The sequence below is a fragment of the Phalacrocorax aristotelis genome, chromosome 2 (genome assembly GCF_949628215.1).
Source record: "Phalacrocorax aristotelis chromosome 2, bGulAri2.1, whole genome shotgun sequence".
In the NCBI taxonomy this organism is placed as follows: domain Eukaryota; kingdom Metazoa; phylum Chordata; class Aves; order Suliformes; family Phalacrocoracidae; genus Phalacrocorax; species Phalacrocorax aristotelis.
The window spans coordinates 19,285,348-19,308,116 of NC_134277.1; the positions used below are offsets into that span (position 1 = coordinate 19,285,348).

General features: G+C 39.1%; 1 protein-coding gene across 2 annotated transcripts in view; it reads right to left on the minus strand.

Annotated features, from left to right (window-relative positions):
* GPR158 (G protein-coupled receptor 158) overlaps nucleotides 1–22,769 on the minus strand; it is a 207,316-nt gene that overhangs the window by 106,192 nt on the left and 78,355 nt on the right. For both annotated transcript variants that reach the window (XM_075082627.1, XM_075082626.1), the window contains exons 3-4: nucleotides 13,153–13,255; nucleotides 5,243–5,460 (exon numbers count right to left, since the gene is read on the minus strand). In XM_075082627.1, the coding sequence (XP_074938728.1) occupies nucleotides 5,243–5,460; nucleotides 13,153–13,255 (321 nt within the window). The remainder of the gene's footprint in view (nucleotides 1–5,242; nucleotides 5,461–13,152; nucleotides 13,256–22,769) is intronic.

The window sequence follows — 22,769 nt, forward strand, 5'->3', positions numbered from 1 at the left end:
ACAGCTCCCTCAGTGTCATTAAACTGGTGCTGTCAGGTGGTGTCAGCTTTTCTGATGGGATTTCATCCATTTCCATCTCCCAGGAGTTTCTCAGCTTCTTGCAGCTTGTATTAACGCCAGGCTCAGGGCTTCCAGCTTTCATTACTGCTTGGCACGAGGGTTGTCTAGAGTAGTTAAAGACTTCTTTAAAGTGATCCACACATCTGCTTTCCCTTCTATATTAGCTGTGAATATTTTTTCCTTTTTTTTTCCTTTGTTTGGCACATTTCCTCCATTTCCTCTCCTGCTGAAATGCTTTGTCTTTCCCCATTCTAGCAGTAGCATCTGCTTTATCTGTTACATTTTTCGTCTTTTTCTGTCTTTCCCTACAATGTTTTTCACTAATGTTTTAGCTTCTGCTACTCCTTCTGTGCCTTCTTCCAAATTTCTTTTATTCTTAGCATTTTGGAGTTCTCCCTTCTCTCGGCAAAGGGCCACATTTTCTGCCTGTGATTTTCTCCAGTTATGACTCTTGCAGTTTAATAACATTGCTGCTGAGCTAATCTTGGGGCTGCTGAATCACTTTCACCTGCGTTTGGCAAAGCCTCAAATGAATTCCTTAGCATTGATCTGAGCTTTCTCACAGTATCTTTCTGCAGTTCCATTTTGTACTGTTTGCCAATGCTGACTACTGCTCGAAGTCACTGATTTGCAATTCCATTTACAGGTTGGCAATGCCAAGATTTTGGCCAGTAGTACCAGTGATAGTTTGGAGTAACTGTGCCTTGAACAAATTAGTTTAATTTTGTTTTGTCACCTATCAAACATGCAAGTCTATGTAAGTAACTACAATGCTTTCAAGAGACATGAAATTCAACTTAATGATTCTTTGCCAAGAGAACAAAAGAATGGTTTTCTAATTCAGACTCTAATGTCCCACCTCAGGTCATGACCTGTGCTGCATTATTAAAGAAGAAGAACAGCAGAGAATGATCCTTCCTGGTCTATGCTCCCAGTTTCCAACAATAAAAATTATGGTCTTCCTGCACCAGATGTTTCACTAAAACCACTGTGTTTAAACAGCCAATAATAGAGATATCCTTCATGATTGCTTCTAAACTCCATTTGAATTGATCCATACTTTGGGATCCATGATATTTTTTGCCAATGAGTAACATAAAGCAACTAAAAGCTGTGTAAAACACCTATTTGATTTTTTTTTTAACCAATTGAGGGATCCCTTCAACCCCTCTAGTGATATCTTAAGAGGAACCATGAATCCATACGTCAACATCTCCCTGTCTCGCACGATTATACCATATTTCCTGCACTGTCTTTTCCTCTCTCATCTCTTCATTTTCTACAATAAGTGTAGCTCACCTACCCCCTTGACACCATAATTTTTAAGAGCTTTTTGTGACAGACCTTGGAAAAAGCAGTCTCACATCCACGTGCTCGTAATCCACCTTCCCAGAGCTACAAATACATTTGTAGGACATCATTCTCACAAAAGCCCACTTCCCACACTTACCAGTAGTTCTATTTTTTATTACCATTTCTATGAATTTGCAAGCATGTAGGTTGGACCTACTGATCTTTAGTTCTTGTCACCATTACAGGAAGTCTTTCTAAACACAGATGTCACATTTCCTATCTTCCATTCCCCCTCTACAACTATTAATGTAAGCACTAGCTTACTCCACAGTAAATAATTCAGCAGTTCTTTCAGAAGTCTGAAGAGGACTCTTTAGAGGAACTTTTAGAAGTTCTAGAAGGAGAGACTTAAAACTCCAGAGACTTCTAAAGGTCCCTCTAAAGAGAAGCCTGGCTTTCAAAAGAGAGTCATCTGGCTTTGCTATAGGCTTTGCCTATTTACTACCATTCATTTTGTCAAGATCTTTCACTCGTTGAACCACTTTGGTTGATATTTACCAGGTTTCCCTGCAGATCGTTATTACTACATCCTAGGTTGGTAATAAAGATCATGTCAAAATGAAAGTCGCATCGTCACATTCTGTCAATAACACTTCGGCAGTAATTGTTGAAAACATCACTGTTCTCATTGCTATGTTCTTTGGGAGTGGAGCAGTAGATCTTTTACCAATGGCTGTTCTTTCAGTAATTGGCTTGGATCTAGCATATGATCCTCACAGTTGATGAAACTGCACCAATGACTGACTCTTCCACAGAAGTTTCCATTGGAAGTACTGCTTGGTAACTTGTGTAACTGCTATGATCTAAGAAGCTGAGCTATTTCTTCTCTAATCTTCTGATCTACATCTGCTCTTACTGCTATGATTATTTTTTTGAGATCACGGTCGTCACCTCCATCACGATCTAAAGAGCCCTTATGGACTTCTATCATTCTTTGTTTGAATTATTACACTCATGACAGTCAAGGTGCCAGGGATTTATCTTCCCAAGGTGCCTTCTGTTAGCAGACTCAGACTTTTCAGGACCTCAGCTTTTTGAAGTTAACGTTTACCATAAAGTACAAACATTGTGTAGTGTTTTGCACAGGCATTTTTGCCGGAGTGGTCACCTGGTCCCATTTGCCTTCCCATTTTACTAAGCCCATTTTACTGATCAACAACCGTAGCAAAACGCCACATATCTATACTTCATTCTTTTCAGCACTGGGGCCTTAATTTAGCATTTTTTATTCCTTAAGACCCATCCTTTGATCTTTTAAAGACTTTGAAAATTATTTCTTTATATGGTAGCAGTATATAATTCTTTCTGTTAAAATGCTGTATTAAAAATTTCTTCTTGTTGTAACTATTTCAATACTGTAGTGCCATACGTGAGAGTGAATCAAAAAAATGCTCTTCTCTGACACCTACCAGCACAATGGAAATGAGCAGTTTAACACAGTAACTTTAATTACAGACAGATTTACTAACCTAATTGAGGTTTGTTTCACTAACAGCTGGAAATTCTCAAAACGCAGATATGTTGAACTATATATTTAATTATATATTGAATATTGAATTATATATTGAATATTTCAATAGCTGTTTTTTCATTTTCACTACTTTCCCCCCTTGGCAGAGAGTACAGTCAGTTACAAGTTTTCTTCATTCACTCCAAATTTCTGTCATTATCCAATGTAACCAGCAGTTTTCTTATGCAAATACTCATTGTTCTCAGTATGTTTGCCCTTCATACAGCTCCTCATTTCGTAGTAATAACACAAGATCTTTTCCTTTTTAAAATCATGCTGTACTAACAAGATAAAGAACATAAAAGGAATCCAAGAAAAAACTCAGCTGAATGACATGAAAAGCAATGGAACATCTACTTATCAGTTTCTTGGCCCTGAAAACATTGATCATTCAGGAAAGGATTGTTAATCATCATATTACTTTTTTGTCTCTCTTTTCCTCCTCTTTTCCTTGTGAGATATACATTTAGAGCAAAGTCAACTCTCTTCTAAGGTAGCAAAATTATAACTGAATCCATCTCTGTCCAACTGAATGAAATGCAATGTCTCAAAGGCATCACTTTTCTTTCTGGAAAAAAGAATGTTTTGTTGTATGTCTGGTTCTCATTCGTTCACATATTGTGATGAATCTTTAATGGTAAGGGGTAATCTGGAAAAAAAAAGCTCAAATTTTTTTATAAAGACTGAAAAGTTCTTTAGAAACAAGGGAAGTTTATGCCTCTTTGGTATTGCTTTGATATTAAATATTCAGATCCCATCTGGTTCTTGACTCCTATCCTGCTTTGGAGAAATGGCTAATCATCACAAAAGTAAACACATACCTTTGATTACTAGCAGGTTTTATGAAATACCAACTTTCTGTAGTATGTTTAATAAAGATGTACCTTTTTTTTACTGTAGTGGATACATATATCAGAACATATATAAGTGTACAAGTGCAAGAGTGTATGGAATTTTACTCACCTCAGATCTCAGGCTATTTATGAGAAAATATAGAAATTTCTATAAAACAATAAATATTTCAGTGTTAAAAAAAATCAAGCCAAACTTGCAATAGCTACATATGAAGTCATCTACTCTGTTCACTTTGTAGGTCTAGAGAGTAAATTTTCTATTCACAAGGAATGCTTCTTTCATGATGTTGTCTATGACATTAAAAGTGAGTAACGTTACCATGAGGACTAAAACCTCACAAAACTGGAATGAAATTCTTCTAAGTTAATGCTAGGCAACAAAACAGATGCCTACAACAGACTTTTCATATGAAAAACTTTATAAATACAATTAAGTCTGTAATTTGAATCATTTTATGCAATATCATTAAATACAAAGACTCTGTCAGAAACAGGAGAGAAAAAAAAAAAAGAATGTGACTGTGACTGCTCGTTCTGTGATTTCCTGCCAGGATATTAAAGTCTTTCAAAATGAGCCACGCATTTGTAACACAGCCACTGTAGGATTAGGAAGACTCTGGGATCAAGTGTTCCAAAACCAAAATGGAAATGCTTATCTAGTTACGGAAAGTGGATGAAGCTATTAATTTCAACAATGTAGCATACTGTGTGCACACCTACACCTCCCAAATGTAGGTAGTGAATACATGCCAGCTTCAATTCATTTTTTCAGTAAATTGGAAGTTTCAGATTATATTCAGTATTTACTGAGGCAACAGTGAGATTCCATGAGATCTTACAGGTTAAAAGATTTTGAGTGAGGTAAGGGCAAAAAGTTCATTAGGTTAGTACATAAAACATAACCGCCCTACATCAGCAATCTCCAGACACTCCTTAATGTATTCATACTTCACAGAAAAAAAAAAATCTTTACTCATAGAAACAAGTTCTAGGAACTAGAATTATTTGGAAAGATTTCTCTTTGATGCCATTATTTTCCAGCTAGTCTCTCAAACATATTGAAACCAAACATCGTTCCCAGCAGTGGTAAAACAGAGACTTTCAAGATCCCGAGGCAATAAATACCCACATGCCTCCTTAGATACCTGTGTAATTGGCCTGATTTTCCAAAATTACTTTGAACATAATAGGTTTCCTTGATTTTTGCTGATGATGTAAGCAGATTTCACTGGGAGAAACAAATTGCTCAGCTTTTTTCTTTTCTTTTTTTGCCAAAAACTATATAAACAATTTAGGTACCTCCATGCCTAAAGCAAAGCATTCCTGGTTGGAAATCCCATCCTCTCCTTGAGTTGAGCTCCTTACCTGAGAAATTGACTGTCAAAATGAGAAGCTATACACTTAACATAAATGAGTCTGTACCACGCAATGAGCAGGAATATCAAAGTAAAACATGTCTGCTTACCTTTGCCTTGCGAAAATGGTAGACTACCAGCATGCTTATGAAGTCCAACAGCATACAGAGCGTTTGGAATGAGATGATAGCCAGCCGTAAATATTTGTCTTCCTGTGCATAGCAGGGAGTATCGTCTGTACAGTAAGAACATCCTTCCCTGCAGGGTAGGCAGGTGTAGACTTCCTCTGATACTTCACCACCAGAAAAGCGATTTTCTGCATCCTTTCCTGAAAGTATCAGAAGGGTAAGGGGAGACACCTTTAGTTGTACAGGATGGGCAATTTATCCATACAGGAGCAAACCAGTCCTCTGCTGACTCCCTTCCCCTCCCCGTTGGCCTCTTTCATTAAGTTAGAAAATGGTTTGCCAGGGCTGCTTTTCTCATTTGCTTCTCCTCTGTCACGTTCAGAAAATGCAGACCAATTCAGACATAAGGGAAAGTGAGTTTATTAAATGCCAAATGCTTTCCCGTTGCATTTAAAGTGGGCTAAATCTGCACGGGAAATTCTTTGAAGAAGAATTCTGAATGGGGAAAAAAATTACATCAAAGATTTGGGAATAAGGAAAGGATTTTACACAGACATATGAAGAGCAGACCCATTAACTACTTAATGTTCACAGTACAAGCTCTGATCCTATTTCAGATTGTTCCTCAATTTCATAAAGATGCTATCTAGTGAATTAATTAGCTTCAAATTAGATAAAATCCTTCTTAATTAACATTTGTTCAGCATGCTGTTGCATGATGGCACTACTCTGTCCCCAGAGCAAAACCAGTGCACTTACACTAAGTATAATTTCCCAGTGTTCACACAAGCACACCAGGAAATCTGGAAAACCTATCAGCAAGTTAATATTTTGTCTATGAAAATCAATGATTCTTGAGCTGATACCTCGTCCACCAAAGTGAACCCACCAACAGAGCACACAGGAGGATTCCTACTTTTTCTGATCCATGAACACTTGTCCATAACCACCTGTAAGACTTCTTACCATACAGGTAATTAATGAAATAAAAAGGTACAAGAAAAATGGGGCAAATAAAAAAGGAAAACTGAATTTGCTGAAAATGTTTAATATAAGTAAGACAGGCATAGGAGCTTCCAGAATCAAGAGAATGTGGCTGAAGCCAAATCAGTTGGCTTCAGTATGTTAAAATGTGTGATAACTTCTCTCAGTTTTCACAAGACTAGGGAATTGCTCCAATATCTTTGATCAAAATTCTCCTCCTCTGTCAGTGAAAGTAGTAAACCATGCATTGTTTAGTCTTAATTCAAGAGATGGCCTATTCCACTGACGTTGCGCATGCATATTGGATTATGAAACTCTCTTCAGACTTTTAGCTTGAAACATTTGAAGCAGAAGGTTACCTGCAAGGGTAATTATTTCTTGCTTTCTCAAATCTATGTACAAATGCACATGAGCACACATCTTCTGAAAGGTAAAGCCTGGGAATGGGACAAAGAGGCTGTATACCCAAGTCTGTTTATGTGGCATGCCTTTCCAGCAGCCCTGTGTTCCTTGTCCTCGGTGTAGGATGCTTCGCTCTTGCATCCCACAGTGAGCAGAGAACAGGCTGGTATTTCTCATGAAGATTGTGGATTTCTCTTTGCAGCTTTATTCTAAACAAAGATGTTGGAAACCTGAATATAGCAGAGTAGAGCTGACTCATGCTGGTAGCCAGATTTTTTTAGATATGAGCAGACAGCAAGAAGAGATCTTATGTCTTTTTGACCCAGGCTGTGGGAGGCAGGAATGGAAATGTTGGAAAATAACCGCACTTGGGCACCCCAAGAAGGTAGGGAACCTCTAAGAAACACCAATCCTGAAGATATCCTAGGACTGGAACTTCTTTTCAGAGCAAACACCCATGGACCTCAGCCCATCGTCATTCCATTTGCCAGAAACTACCTTCTTCCTATCTAACATTATATCTCTGTTTTCTAAATTATAGCTCAAAAATGGACCCACGCCTTCCTCTGTCAGAGACAAAAGTCACAGCCTCCCACTTCCCATCTCCATATCCAAATCAGGAGTGCACTACTTGTTGTCCAAGTTTCCCACTGTTTCCTCAACATTTGCACTCATGTCAACCTGCTTTTCCACCACCTACCTGTTCCTTTATCATTTTGGTAAAGAGTCGCCCTTGAATTAGCCCAGCTCCAAAAAGATTATTTAATCTCTTTTAAACCTCACTTTTCTGAGCCACACGGGCCATTTGTTAAAATCTTTTTATTGTGCTAACTAAATAAATTATTTCCAGTGTAAAAACTTAACCACTGAAAAAATATAATTTAAAAACTAAAGTTATGAGATTACTTAAGTCACAAATATTATATGAATATGGCTTTTTGCCATTCCATTCCATTGCCATGGCTTTACGTAAACTATGAATTTTGCATGGTCCTAAACTTGATATTCTTACTTTATTTCTGAAATGTTCAACCTTGAAAGTTCTTGCAAATACATATAATCCATTTTATCATGCATTTTCTTATCTGAGTCATGCATGGAAGTTTCTTCCTGTGTATGCTTGTCACATACTAGAGGGATAACAGTCAATGAACAGTTGCATGTGACAGTAAATATCCCAAGGATATGACTTCATAACCCAACAGCAAGCCTTTGCTTAGATGTGTCTGGTGTCATGCTGTCTGCTGTATACAAAGGAAGATCATCGATAAGCATGTCCTGTACTGCCAGCTATGATTGATTATCTGGTAAATGTCTTTTGACTTTGAAATGATTCTTCATTATAGCTAATATAAAAAAGACCAAAAAAATGGATCTACTTGAGATTTTACATAATGTAAGAAGGAATTATTAACAAACCCCATCTTTTTTTTTTTTCTCTCCTTGCCAAAAAGAAAGAACATTCTTCAGACCATCCGGAAGAAGCTCTTGGGAAAGAACTGATTGTTGTATTTACCACTGACTGGGAGCTTGTTTGTTCACCCACACCCTTGCCCTGACTATATGTCTCAGGGCACTGCTGCCCACTGTGTAGTTGAACATTTCTGCCCTTTATGCCTGGCCCTGTCACCTCACCAAAGTCAATATAATGTCAATGCAACCCATAGACAGTCCAAGCCAAGCAGGCAGTTACTGCCTCTTACAGCACTGCTAGAGATTTCACTGTGCCATGTCTTCTCCTATCTCAGCAGCTCTTTGGGATCACACATGCTTCTCCAATGAAGAAAATCAGGTTTTCCTCCCCAAAAAGTGGCAAAAGATTGTAGACAGTGGTATGGTAGATGGACAAGAAGCCAATTCTGCTTCTTGTAAGGCGGCAGCAGTTTTAGCGCTGACACAAATGAGATGGAAGCAAACACTGAAAGATTGACTGTGCTGCAGGAGTTGAAACTGAGGATGAGGAAGATGTAAAAAAGTACTGTCCTCAAAGAAAAGAAAAAAATGTAGTAAGAAAAAAAAAAGGATAAAATGGAAGGAGAAAGAAACAAAGAATTGGTGGAAAGTAGGAATAGGGACACAAACTAATTTGAAGTATAATAAGGAAAATGCTTGAGTACTGGAAAAATAAACAGAAAAGTTTAAATGGTTCAGCTATGACCCCTCTACTATATTTTTTCCTAGTCAGCCCGTTCGTTTTTGAAATGGTCTCCTAAGGGTAATTCTTCATTATCTTTTGTTCTCCTAAGCACACTCTGCTACGCAAGGGTGCCTCTGCAGCTGTGACATTGCCAGATGAGATCTTCCTCCAAAGTAAGAACGGCACCACAGACTGCTAAGTGCCAGGACAGGGATTGCTACCATCCCAAACATAATCATCCCAGACACCAGTCAAAACTCAGCAGATGAACAGAGAGCACTGTGCATGCTGAGCGCTGGGCAGAACAAGAGACTGATTCTGTTCCTGTTCTATTATAACACACATTTGGAACACCAGTGATGCTGCAATAACTCAGCACTTGTGAATGTAACGGGGCCTTCTAGCATCAAAACCTGGTAATCAGCCATGGTCATAATCCTCAGCCTAGAAAGGGATCACTGAAGTCAGTCACGGCCTTCATATGTGCAAAGATCTGCATGTGCAACAAGTTCTGTTGAAGAATCAAAGCCAAAGGGCAGGTGTAAAAAAATGGGAATTCCCGTTGAACTGGAAACCCCTCCTGGGACTTTTTATGTGATCATAGCACTGTTAGAGACAGTAAAGTCCCACATCCAGACAAAAGAGCCACCTCTGGTGCAAGCAGCTTTTTGCACAGGGCAAGTTCCACATCTGAAAAGCAAGAGCTGAGCAGAATCTCTGCAATATACAGGTGATGCATTGCTAAAGAATAAACTTTTAGGTTGAACAAAGCACTGCTGTTCTACCATGGATCTTCCAATGCAAACCTGATTATTCCATGAGCCAGAGAACATAAGTGCTTTGGAGAAGGGTGTTATGAAAATGTTATAATGTATGTAGTAGTCAGCAGTTAGTCCATTCTACCTATACTAATAGCGCTACGTAAAAATGAGCCACTAGGAGAAAGTGCATAATCATGTACTCAAGCACTTACAGGTTAATGCAACTTGCACACATGAAATACGTCTTTTTCTAAAATTAATTTCTGTCCTCAAAAGAGACCCTGGAAATATGGCAAGAACTCTGTGCTCCGCTAGTACCCAGGGTCCTCATTAACTAATGCAGAAAAAATAGAAAGGTTTTACATATTTTGGCACTGTCAGTTCTGAAGAACAAACTCAGCCGTGGGAGGGAAATGCTCTCCTACCTGGTTTCCAATTTAGTAAAAGAACAGCCTAAATTTCAGCTGTGCTTCAGTCCCACACCCATTTCGGGATCCTGTGCGACCTCCCTGCAAGCAGCAACACTGTGCTGCTTTAAGTCAGAAAAACAACCAGTCTGCAGCATCTTTCCTATGGAGGACACTGTTTATGCAGCATTGTATCACGGCGTTCGGGGCCCCCGCTGAGTTTGCAGAGGAGGCAGATAAGCAATCTTTTAAGCCTTCCCACCAGCAAACTGTGTAGAGTGTCCAACATCCCTGCAAAGCCATTTTATACAGCTATCTTTCAGACTCAAACCAAAATCTTCATCTGGACCTAAAGCAGAACCTGATCCCCAGTTAAAACTCCTGTACACTTCAGGTACAATGTGCAACTGTAGTTAACCATATTTTGCTGTGGTGCAGAATCCCAGTATCATTGAGAAATGTTCCCATCTCAAGACACAACACACTTGATCCAATTTTTCAATCCACAGAAGTACAAAAGTGGTCATTTTTTGTATCTATCTGCTTACTTAAGACCTACCTCTCATCTTAAGACCTGTAAATATTTCCTGCCACTATTTTCTTCCACTAGGAATACTTTCTAAACAATTAACATTTCTACTCAGTTTCATCTCTTTCATGCTCAAACTTCATCAACCTAACTCTACCAAGAGATCTTCAGGTCAGACAGTTTCTGTCAAAGCTGCTGGCAGGATTCATGTCTAAAAGTGTTGTATTAGCATAATTTAGAACCTCCAAATACAGACATTTTAACCATGTTATCTTCTCCTTTTTAAAGAACGCAGCTGGGTGACAGGGCCAAGTTCCCTTGAACTACTAGTTTTTCTCCCACTACTTCAGAATCATTTCCAGTCTCACACTAGCTGTCTCACTGTTCACTTTTTGAAATCACCTGTAGAGGTTCACGGATTGACCTGCATCCAGATGAATTAAAGCAGTTCTTTATTACTGACTGTTTCAAAACTCATGCTTATGTTAGCTCAGTAACACATGCTCAAATCAAAGTGGCCCCAGATCATGTAATTACACCCCCTAAAATATCAGCATATGCAAACACTTCCATGAGACAAATGTCTCTCATTTAGAAGCTAAATATCCAATCTAAGGTAGCTATATAGGTTCCTCCTCCTATAGTAAATGCAGAAAAATGGATATTTGACTGAAGAGTTACTTTTCCCATCTAAAGACAAATTCTGCCTTTCTAAAGCAGCAGAATTATCCTCTAGGGGAGCCACACTCTCGTTGCTGACTGCATTTGAAACTTAGGTGACTAACACATACCAAGCATATACATTTTAGACAGCTGATATGAGATAAAATTAATCTCATCCCTAATGATCAATGCTGTTACAATCTCTAGCCAGATTATTTTTGTGTGTTCTGTGGCATTTGGCATGACAAAAATCTAAGACTTTTTTTTTTATTAAATACTTATTCAAGGAGTTAAATCCCAACTCCATCGTAACTCGCTGCACTGCAGGAGCAACCAAACATCATCCTCACTTCATCAGAAAATTTGCACAAAGCCCAGAGAAAAAGTGCTATCGCACAGCTGCCATCTGTGACACTCCACAATATGAAAAGAGAAGGGAAACAAACACTCACCAGGTAAACTGTTGAACAAACACACTGTGCTATTTACATATAGATATACAGGAGACAGGGCACATATATATCTCTATCACATATACAGCATAAATAGCACAGTGTGTTTGTTCAACATATATATGTATGAGACATATCAAGTTAGGGATCAGGTATCTTGGCCAACCTATATCCAAACCAGGTCAAATCAATAAAAACCAGGCCAACCCATGACACAGACCGAAGTATTTAATATCTGGAGTTCACGGCTGCAAACAAATAGGGAATTTGAAAGCTTTCCTAATATTAAAAGTTACTTACCTTTCATCTAAAACCCCTGTCACTTTTTAGGTAAGAAAACGGAGCTCATGAGTAACTAATATAGGAAGGAACTTGGAAGCTTTATTTGCAGCTCTTGAGTCCACACCAAATAATTTATTTAACCCAATTATCAGGTACTCTGTAGCATGGGGGCAAGCTTTTATAAGTACCATCCTGCACAAGATTTACCAGTACAAAACACCTGAATCTGTATCTGTGAGTATCATAGAGGTGCACATTAAGTGTTGAATACTACTAGAGGTATTTCTGTAGTGGAACAGGATCAGCTGTGTTCACATAAGGCAGGAGATAACACATGCAGTCTGGAACCAAACTTGGTGAAAGCTACTCATCACCATTCCCTGTGCATCTCATACAAAATGCTCCCACAGCAGAGAGCTGATGACATGAACCTTTGGCTAAAGGATGGTGCAAAGAAGCTGGGGATGGTATTCACTCAAAAGCAGGAGGCAGAGAAGGGTGCCCTGTTGCACCTTCAAGCAACACCTTTACACTTGCGACTGCAGCATGAGCTCTACTAGTTTAACTGCAACGATTTCAGCACAAAATCTGCTCAGAGATTACGCTTTGGTCATGTGATGAAAGTAATGGACTTCATCTTTGGGCATGCAGTTTATATATTTTCCCTGCTGAGTATCAGCCAAGTTCTGCTTCTCTTACTGTGGGCAACCCAGTCTCAGTACCATACAACGCGTGTCCTGGGCAAGTGTAGGCTGTGTGTCATCTGTATCATACAGTCCCACTGATAAGCCACTGATGGGCCTGACCCATCTCTAATACTTCATCAGCAACTATTAGAGTTTGGATGCTCCTTAGGATTTACCTTTGCAAATGAAGTAAAATGAAAGCAGTTAAAGCCCACAGAAAGCCAAAGGCTAGGGCATTCAGGTTTGCCCTGACCAAAGAGGAAATTACTAGATTAATTTTCTCAATACTTGTGCTTGAGCACAGATGCCAGAAATCTCTATTTCCCTATAGCAAGACTTCTTTTCATGTTTTTAAATTTATTTACAAATCAAATATTCTTCAAGCGGGTATGTTTTACAGGATTCTCAAGAGTATCGCAAATGACAAACCAAAGGGCTAGAACTCCTTAAGTGATTATATAATCCAAGAGTTGCAAACCACTGGGATTTTACTGTATATCCCCGACGAGGATAAAAAGGAGTCTTGCATTATTAATGCTAGCTCTGTTTTCTTTTTCTTTTTTTTTTAAACTCAAGCAAAGGCACTTACTCTGAAAGCTGTTCACTGAGAAGATATTGGGATGATAGAATCCAGCCTTGCAAATACATTTGTAGGCTCCGAGCACAAATCCAAGGCCTTTAATTGGCATACACTGTGAGAAAGGAAAAAAAGAAAAGTCATGCAGATGATCATACAGTGATATACTCAGATGTACATTCAAGCATAAAAACATTACAAGATACTGTGAGCAGATTTCTAAGAATAAACAGACACCCCTTCCAGTCTGACAGTATTTTCTCAGTGACTTTCCCCACAGACATACATCACAAATTTTTTTTCTTTGTTGCTCATCACCAGCAAACAGCAAAGATTGCTGTTATCAAGCCTGTCCCACTGATAAATCAATCAAGTGCTAAATCTGATTCTTGTACTTTGGTTCTAGGTGGGACATCAGATGGCTGTGTTTTTTTCCTGGAGAGTTTCCAGCACTCTTCCCCAGCTGAGCAGGTAGGGTTCAGACAGCTGGAGCTCGTGCTACGTGAGGGAGAACATGGACACCTGCAGCCAAGCCACCAACCTTCTGCAGGCAGCATGTGCGGGTAACCCCACGGCACTGGCAACCATACCAGAGCGGAGACTGACCCAGCCAACACAACGCCAACAACTCATTAGAGAAAATGATTGCAGACCTAAACCTGACCTAGGTGAAGGAGAGCAAACCTACACCAATTGGAGCCCCATACTTCTAAGCTCGCTTGTCCCTTTTTGAGGAAGTAATATGTGAAACAAGTTTTGTTTTAACTCAACTTCACTTTTGTTAATTTTGACATCAGGACAACCACGGTGACTTTATTACAGTAACAGAATATCTACTCTCAGACCATTTTTGTACAACAAATAGACTCTGCCCAGTACAGAGGGAAGAAACAGTCCAACAACATAAAGGTAGAAACACTGGTAAAATTATTTTCTCCCAGTATAGCTTGCTTCACTTTATCAGATCAAAGTAGACTACTGTACTAGATGCCTCTCCCATCAGTATAGGTGTAACTATACCAACATACCTCCATGAACAGGAACTAGACACTAGTAGTTCCTCAGCGAGCAACTGAATTGTTTAACTAAAACACCCTCTGTCCTCTCATTTCCTTGAGTTTCACTTGTTTGTGACCATCTGTGACTTCAGAATATGCTTCAATCTCTAACTGCCTGTAACTGGGAAGAAGATGCAGAGGACAGGGTTTGGTAAAAAAGATCTGTTTCAAAAGATCAAATGCAAACCAAGAAAGGACAGTCTGCACTGACACTCAAGAAAACCTCAATTTTTTGATCTCAGATTTCAGCTTTGTGACATAATTCTAATGTTGGGAAAGACACTTGCTTTTCTTTGCCTCAGTGCCCCAGATGGCATCGTCTTTTCTTGCACCCTTTGCCAATCTGGTGTCTGTGCACACAGTGCATGATTGTAGGTGCTATTGGAAACCAACTAATAAGCAGGAAACCGGCATGCAAGAACACTGAAAATTCATTCAGCCTTTGTATAAACATGAAAGCAAGAAAGAACAGGAAGAGAACACACAGATCTTTTTTCTTCACACTTCACTTCCATAGGTGACCCCTATGGAAATGTGACTGTTGACAAGGTGGAGGACGGAAGAAATTGAAGTGGGATGAGTGTGTGTGCAAGTCCGATGACAGCAAAACCTTTTTAACCAAGCACAGAAAAGCAGTTAAAGTAGTAAAAAGAATTTTTCAGGCGAATATTCTGTTCTGCCTTTCTAGCTTTTTGCTTTGTAATGGGAATGCTATCGAGTCTGCATTTTCTTTTCGAAGGCAAGGAAGAAAAGAAGTAGCTTCTACTGAATTCTGCGAACACCACAGTACCCCCAGTACCATACCCATAATCCATTCCCACTGAACAAATTCTTCATATAAAATGTGTCACAGGCTCACAAATCTGTTCTGCATCAAAATAAATGCTTTACTGATGATCCTTTCACGCATATCCAATATTCACACCAAATAAAAGTATAACTTTTGTTGCTGACAAGTCTAGAATTTGAAAATGGACAAAATATTTCAAATGCCGTTATCTTTCCTTGGTCTGGGTTATTATCCTTGTTTCCAGTCTTTGGCAGGTGTAATGCACACCTTAAAAACCATCAGTCAAATTCTGCTTCTTGCAGTCCATCTAATCCATTGGAGAAGTGTAACAGGGATCAGAACATCAGTCTGTTGAAAGGAGGGAAGGAGAGGAAGCAAGCCTAGATCCCTCTAGATGCAGTTTCAAACTCTGAAATTCTACCACACTCAACACTTCATGGAAACAGAACTATGTACAGCCTGAATTTTTTTTTAAGAAATTGCAGCAGCAAGGCAGGGAAGAACACTAAATATCATATGGGCAAAAATGGGGAAAATACTTTTCCTGGAAAGAAAAAACACTCCTCTTTTTACCAACAATTTAATAGTTAATATTATGTTAAGCAATGGTGGTAAATATTATGGTGAAAATGGTAATAAACAAACTGAGTAAGAGTTTGCTCAGGTACAGGAGTAGTTCAGCAAACAAAGTCCAGATTCATTTAATCAAGGTTCTTTTGTCAGATACAGAGGCTTTTCCTGGCTGTCTGTGGGTGAATATGCCCAATACACAGCAGGCACATGCAAGCAACTTTTGTCCTTGCCCTGGCAAGTGGACCCCCAGAGCCCGAGTCCAGCAAAGATGTACTAGCTCAGCCACAGCAGCCCACAGCATCAGCCATGGGCTTCAGACCGCCAGGAGCACAGAGGCTGAGCACCCCACAACAGACTGCACAGACACAGCCAGTAAAACATTAGTCTGCTGCTAAGTTACTTAAGATTTGATCCATATAGAACTTAGCACTGAAGAAAAGATGTGTGAAAAATATCCACCTCCACATAAGCAAAAAAAAGGAAGCATAAAACTGACCTGGTTTCAGATTTCATTATAAATGTGAAAGCAAAGCTGTGGGAATAAAACCACCATATTCCCAAGTAATTTTTTGTTCATTAGTGGCGATCAGCTTTTTGAAAATAATGCTTTAATTAATTCATATGAGCAGCTACCTTGGGTTAGACCAGAAGCTCCATTTAGGCTTGTATCACACCTCTTTTGTGCCCAGCAGCAAGTGTTGAGGCAAACAGTGAAAGATGCAGTGTGGCTACTGAGTGAGCCTTCCCCAGATATGTCCTTTAGGACATCATCCTCCCAAATGGAATTTGCATTGCTTTAAATTCCAGCCATTAGTACTTATAGATGGCTTGGTTACAATTCAGAACAGCTTTATCATGATCTTTGCTAAAAGGAGAATAATCGGTGTCTGTACAATTCACACTGCACATTTATTCCAGTTGTCTGTTCCCTGGTTTGCAAGTTTATACCTTCAGCTTTACAATACTTGTACAACATAGTGACTCCCAAGTTTAAGACAGTATACTTTAAATTATACAGTCAGCTCAAAAAATAAGATATTCAACAAATGTTTATCTTGTAATTATTTATAAATAAACAGGTCCTGAATAAACACAGACACATCATCTAAACTAGTTTAAAAAGGTTGTATTGATTTCATTTTTATGCTGCTTGTTGTAAAGCACAAATTTGGAAAAATCTATTGCGATAAAGACTATATCTGTTGGAGACAAAATAAATCCTTCAAATAAGCCATGCAATTGCTTTGAAAGTCTGAGCCAAACCCTCTGGCATAAGAGAAGCGAAGCCCTTCATCAGACCTGATTAGCCAGAAACCAAGTGACAAAGTATTCAGCAGATAACACAAAGCAGATGTTACACCCACATCAGAAAACAGAAGGGAATAACAAGGCAAAAAGAAACCAGGAGTTTAACAGAGAAACATGTGGCATCATGTCCTACATGTAATTTAGAAACTTAGATAAACCACCAAATAAATCTGGCCTGTGGCATTCTGGAGCAGAGGGGTTAAAACAGTAACTTTAGAAAAAAAAAAAAAGAAAAGAAAAAGAGACTAAAAATGTACTCAGCCTTGACTCAGGTATTTCAAGGTATTTAAAAAAGCATCTTTCGATTTCCACATGCAGAGAGTGATGGGGATGTCTCCCTTTTCTAAAGTTGACTCCTTCTTCAAAGCATGGAATAAGTGCAAAGTCATGACAGAAGCAGCTTAGAAAAAATAATACAAATAAGCCCACATTCCTTTGCACTGGTTTGGGCAGCATGTAGGGACTTTCTAGAAAATACTACGTACAGAAGAGTCATTTTGTGCCTGGCACACAATGATAGCTGGAGCCGGTTGGTGTCCTGTGAGACCCCGAGAGCTCCTTTCTGATCCTGTTTACCATGTTGTCAAGCATGCTCGCTCATAAAAATAAAGGAGATAAAAGTCAGAGTAAAATTCTGCCTGCTGAAGTCAATGACAGCTCTGTCATTGAAAAGGCTTTACCTGTTATATCTTCTTATTTCATTTCTCCTTCAAAATCAGAGTTTCATGTTAAAGTGTGTTTGCAGCCTCAGAAGTGAACAGCGAGCACATCCATACATTCAAGGTCCTGGTGCATCACCCAGGAGCACCCTGCTTGCCTCCAGACAGCTCAGGAGGCAGCCAGCTGCCAACAACACTACTCATAAACTTTTTGCTTTTCAAACATAACATTTTATTTCAGAAGGACAGGACAAGGCTGGACACTTCATAATTTACACTCCAGGGTTACTTGGTAGGCCCCTGTAGCTTTTCTCCTCCCTTCTGAATGCATCGGTGGAGTTAATTCTTGTTTAAATTGAAGTTTAAAAACGTGGTTTCCAACAACAATGTACTTAAAATGACATTGAATTGTTTGAATTCTGATCAGACAAAACACAGCAATAGCTGATCTGATTCATCTCAGAGCAAAGGTAGCCGTCAGGACAATATTTATCTCAGTAGTTTAAAGCTTTGCTAAAAACTCCCCACTGCTTTTTAATGTGATTTTCCATTATTCTGGTCTTGTTAAGCCATGGGACCAGAGTAGATACTGATGGGAAGGAGTCTCAGCTCATTCACACACATACCTATAAACTGCATGTGATTGTTAAAGTTAAAATGTCTGATTTTTTATTAAACTTTTTATTACTCTTAGTCAAAATACTCAGAAAATAAAACAAGTTTTTCAAGTTACACATTTTTGTTAGGATACATTTGTTACTACTGACAATCAATGAACAGAAAAGTTAACATCAAATCATCCCCAGTTTGAGCAGGAAAACTCTCGCTACATGTAAGAGACTACAGAGTCTTTAACTTCTGATTAACCGCTTTTGCAATGTCGATCAGTTCGGTTACCTGGCTGTATGTCTGAGGAATCCTAGAGGATTCCCTTCTGGTTCTCTGTCACTCCCAAGATGCCATTAGCAGCGTATTACTAGACAGACATGACAAAAATTCAAGTGCTAGTGAAGAAAAAAAATATAAATTGGTGGAAATGGAGCGTTTTGCAAAGAAATGAAAGTGAGGGGATCAGAAATACAAACAAATGACAGTACTTGCTTAGAAGACAGTGAGAGAGGGGGGAAAGGTGAATTTTGCAGTGTTTGAAAGCAGGTTACTTGGAGTGGGGAGGCTAAGCAGCAAAAAACTCATCATCAGCTGTTGTGCATACAGAGAACCCAAGGTCAGCTTACAAAGTGCTTCCCACAGCCCGGATCCTTTACTAAAGGATGAAAGCACAACAATTACAGCAATTTTTGGAAGATGGGTAGCTTGGACACTCAAAGGTTCTCAGCAATGACAGTGTTGAAGACAGATTTTTCATTACTGCTGAAAATAGCTGTGCAGGCTACAACCAGGCTACTTCAAAAAAGAAAAAAAGTCTTTATACGGCAGACTGGAATTGTCATTGGTAACCTGGGTATCATTGTAGAATACATCAAACTTCACTTCTGATTAACGTGATAAACAACAAAATCACAATTTCTCCTCTCCTTAAAAACTGCACAGCAATTGCAGGGGAACCTGTTACAAGACACCAAAGGTAGTGATAATTTTATAGCCATTAAATAATGCAGTGTGATTAATTTTCAGGCACGTTCTCAGGGCCAGATTTCCTTGACTTTGAGGATAAATTCAGATATTTTGTCTATTAGCACAGGTTAAACTGCATTTAGAGCGATGTCTAATTCAATTCCTTAGTGTCCTTCCCACATTAGAGAGAATTCTCTTCCTACTGTATCTCTACCCCTTTTTTTCCTATCACTAGGATAATTTGTGCTTTAAACATGGGCAATACTGGAAATACCAAACTTCATCTGCAGAAGACCTTCCAGAAGCTGTCAAGGAATACACATAGGTCCTTTACCTCCGGACATCTGGTTCTGCCAACTACTTCTGCATTCATCTGTGACTTGGCACCAAGTGTTGCAAAAGTTTGCCTGGAAAATGGACCACACAGTAAGAGGGGATTAAGAAAGCTTGCCAAAACCTGCAAGAATGTGAGGCATTTCCAAAAACATTTGGTGGGGAGAAAAGCTGGATCTATCCCTGATCCCCATGAAGGGTGCAGTTCTGAGTAGCAGAGTACTCTTTCTCACCTATTGACATTTCTCTGAATTATTAACAAACTAGCAGAATTTTGCAATGTTTTAAAAATGGAAAAAACCCTCAATTTTGTATTACTTATTGATGTTAATTTTTTTAACCAAATTTTCCCAATTGGCCATTCACATTTTCTTCTAAAAGCCAATAGGAAATACTAGAATAGGCAGTCCAAGCCAGCAACTAATCAAGAGAACTGTGGAGTTGAAGCAAAGAAAAATCATTCACAATAGGAAAGAGTAGCAGAGGATGCGCAGGAATTGCACAGCTCATCTCACAGAAGAGCATGGCTGAATGTCTTGTAGACTGCACCGTTCTTTAGAAAGAGCCTGACTGTTACAGTACCACCAGCATGGATAGCCTGCTGGCCTTGCTCTTTGGAAAGGGAAAAGAATTCCTGTAGTTCATTCAAAAGCTACCAACTAGCGGCTATAATCCACAGGTAATTTAGAGGCATAATTCAAAGAGGGGAATAAAACGGTGGAAAACAGTGCACAATATTTTAATAAGTTAACATGGACAACATTGGTAAACCAATATTTTCTAGCCAGCTGCTGTATCTGTTGTTTCTATAGCATTTCCCAGCAACCATTAATGTAGTTACTTCCTGAGTCTTAAACATTATTTTTAGGCTGATTCCACACACTAGCAAGCCATATGTGATCGCACTGGAAAAGGTGTGTAACGGTTTGTGTGTTTCTCCCCAACCCACAATAATTTTTTCGACGTACTGGCTGGTTGCAGGCAGTGCAGCAGGGGTGAGAAACTTGCTAAGTTCCCACAAGCTTCATGAAAATAACAACTAGTAGAGAAGAGATATCTTATCAGTGCCCCCGCTGAGGGAAAGACTACATCATGAGGACGTACCTTTTATTAGACACTAGAGAATGCTCTTTGAAGTGCCACAGTCACAAGGAAAGCTTTAGCTGGCACTGGTGCCTTCTTAGACATCTGCTAACAGTATAAGGAAATGCCCTAGAAAACCAGCATAAGAAAATGCACTAGAAACCAATAATCCAGTGCTCCTGTTCCTTGGCATTCAGTCCATCCTCAGGAAAAGTTGGCCAGTTATTCCAGAGGTTTTTACTACTCAGGACTGCTAGGAGTCTTGAGTAGAGTCCAACTATGCAAAGCCGGATAAAAGATGCTTCTAGTCACAAAATCATTTCTTACTGAAATTCTACTTGCACATTTTGCATGAAACATGATTGAGAAGATGGCTGCACAAAGGATACAAATTTTATTATCTTTGCTCAATTTTGCAGCATTCCGTCCTTTTGTATTAGTGCAACATTAGATGGCAACTGAAAGAAAAATACCCACTTCATTGGTACTTGAATGAAGACACAGCGTTATTTATCACAAAACAAAGTCTGACACAGTCTGTTAAAGTCATCTTTCTGTTCACTTTGTGGTCATCGGTAAAACAAAACACCCAGCTAGATTCTGTCCATCAGCAGCATGCATTTTAAAAGCCCATTTCTCTCACGCAAGAAGGCAGGCAAGTCCTGCAGCAGAGTGACTGCTCTGTCCACAACTTGATGAAAATCCTTTTATTAATTTTGCTTTATTCTGGATTGTAGCCTCTACAGTTTGACAATGTGTTAACTCATCAAGAAAATTAATCTTGCTTACAAAATAGTACCAGAATTTGAGTTTTTCTACTTGTCAAACATTCATCTCCATGTTCCAGCCACAAGTCTCCCATCCTCAAGGTTGGGATGTATCTCAGAACTGAAGTTCAGAGCACAGTTTCTAGGTTTAACCTATGATCTCAGCTCTGTCAAAGTATAGATTCTTCTTGAATGCTTTTGGTCTCATCACCTGGATTCTCTCACAATTTCATCTGTCAAAGGAAACAATGATTTTGTGACAAAGCCATCATTCCTCCTCTTGCCCAAGAACACTGCAGATCACGGTCTGTCAGACTGCTGATCAAGCACCATCATAAGGGTCATATCACAGTCAGAAGAAGCACCATTTTATTGCTGCCCGAAAAAATTCCCCCAGACTCCCATTACTTGACAATACCAGCTTCACACTGACATTCACAGCTTCGCTTTGTACACTTACTCATTACACCAAACAAGTCCCACAGAGATGCTGCATGACCCGCTAGCACCATGAAAATACAGCACCCACTATTTGCCAGCTATTTGCTAGCTCATTCAGCCTCTTCTTTAGCACTAGGCAAGCACAGGGTTTTAGAAAATCCATTTGGGCAAGACATATAGTTATACTTTTGGTTATAACTAAAATTAATATGAAACAGCAATATACTTAATAAATTAATACCTTTCTACTTGCTTACTGCTTCTCATCCAGGACCCCAAAGAGAGATCAGCCATGAGAGTACACCATGAAATCCTGGTTTTTGCTCTGAACACTTGCTTTCTTCTTGCAACCTTTATCAGCTTTGAGGAAAAATGACCTAATTTTGAGTAGTAACTGTCCTATAGGTAAACCCTCACTTCTAGGTCTAAGGCTAGCCAGAGGGCTGGTGATCCAGCTCGCTATATGGAGCCACCATATTCTAGGAAGACACATTGAAAATCTTTCCTCTGTTCTTCTGCTTCCTTTATCTCAAATCTAGATTCTTACTTTTTATCCAAAGCCAATGTAGACTTGATGACTCATATCTCACTCCTCCATTGTCTTCTAGAACTGGAAGGTTTGGCCATGAATGTAAACTCCTTGGAAGGCTCTCTCAAAATGACTGCTTTTAATATTTAATGATGCTTCTCTCTGCCCATCATCATTTTTCCCTCAGGTTTGCACTTAATCCAGCAAGGCTATTCCTGTGCCTTGGTGATTAAAACCACTTTTCCCTGTTCTGCTTGACTGCTATTTCCTGCCCAAGCTGAACTCCTCCTTTATACAAAGCTACAGGCAGCCTCAGTTTAACATTATAAAAGCCACCCATTATAAAGATGTTCTCTGAAGCTTATGGTATGTTTAACACCAGCTTTGACACAGACCTATAAGAAGCATTCTTATTTTAATAGACTGAGAATAAACTATTGTTTATAGACATGTATATGAAAGCAAATACTCCCTTGTCCTGTCTCCAGTAGGGAGCCCCTGTGTTACAGAGTC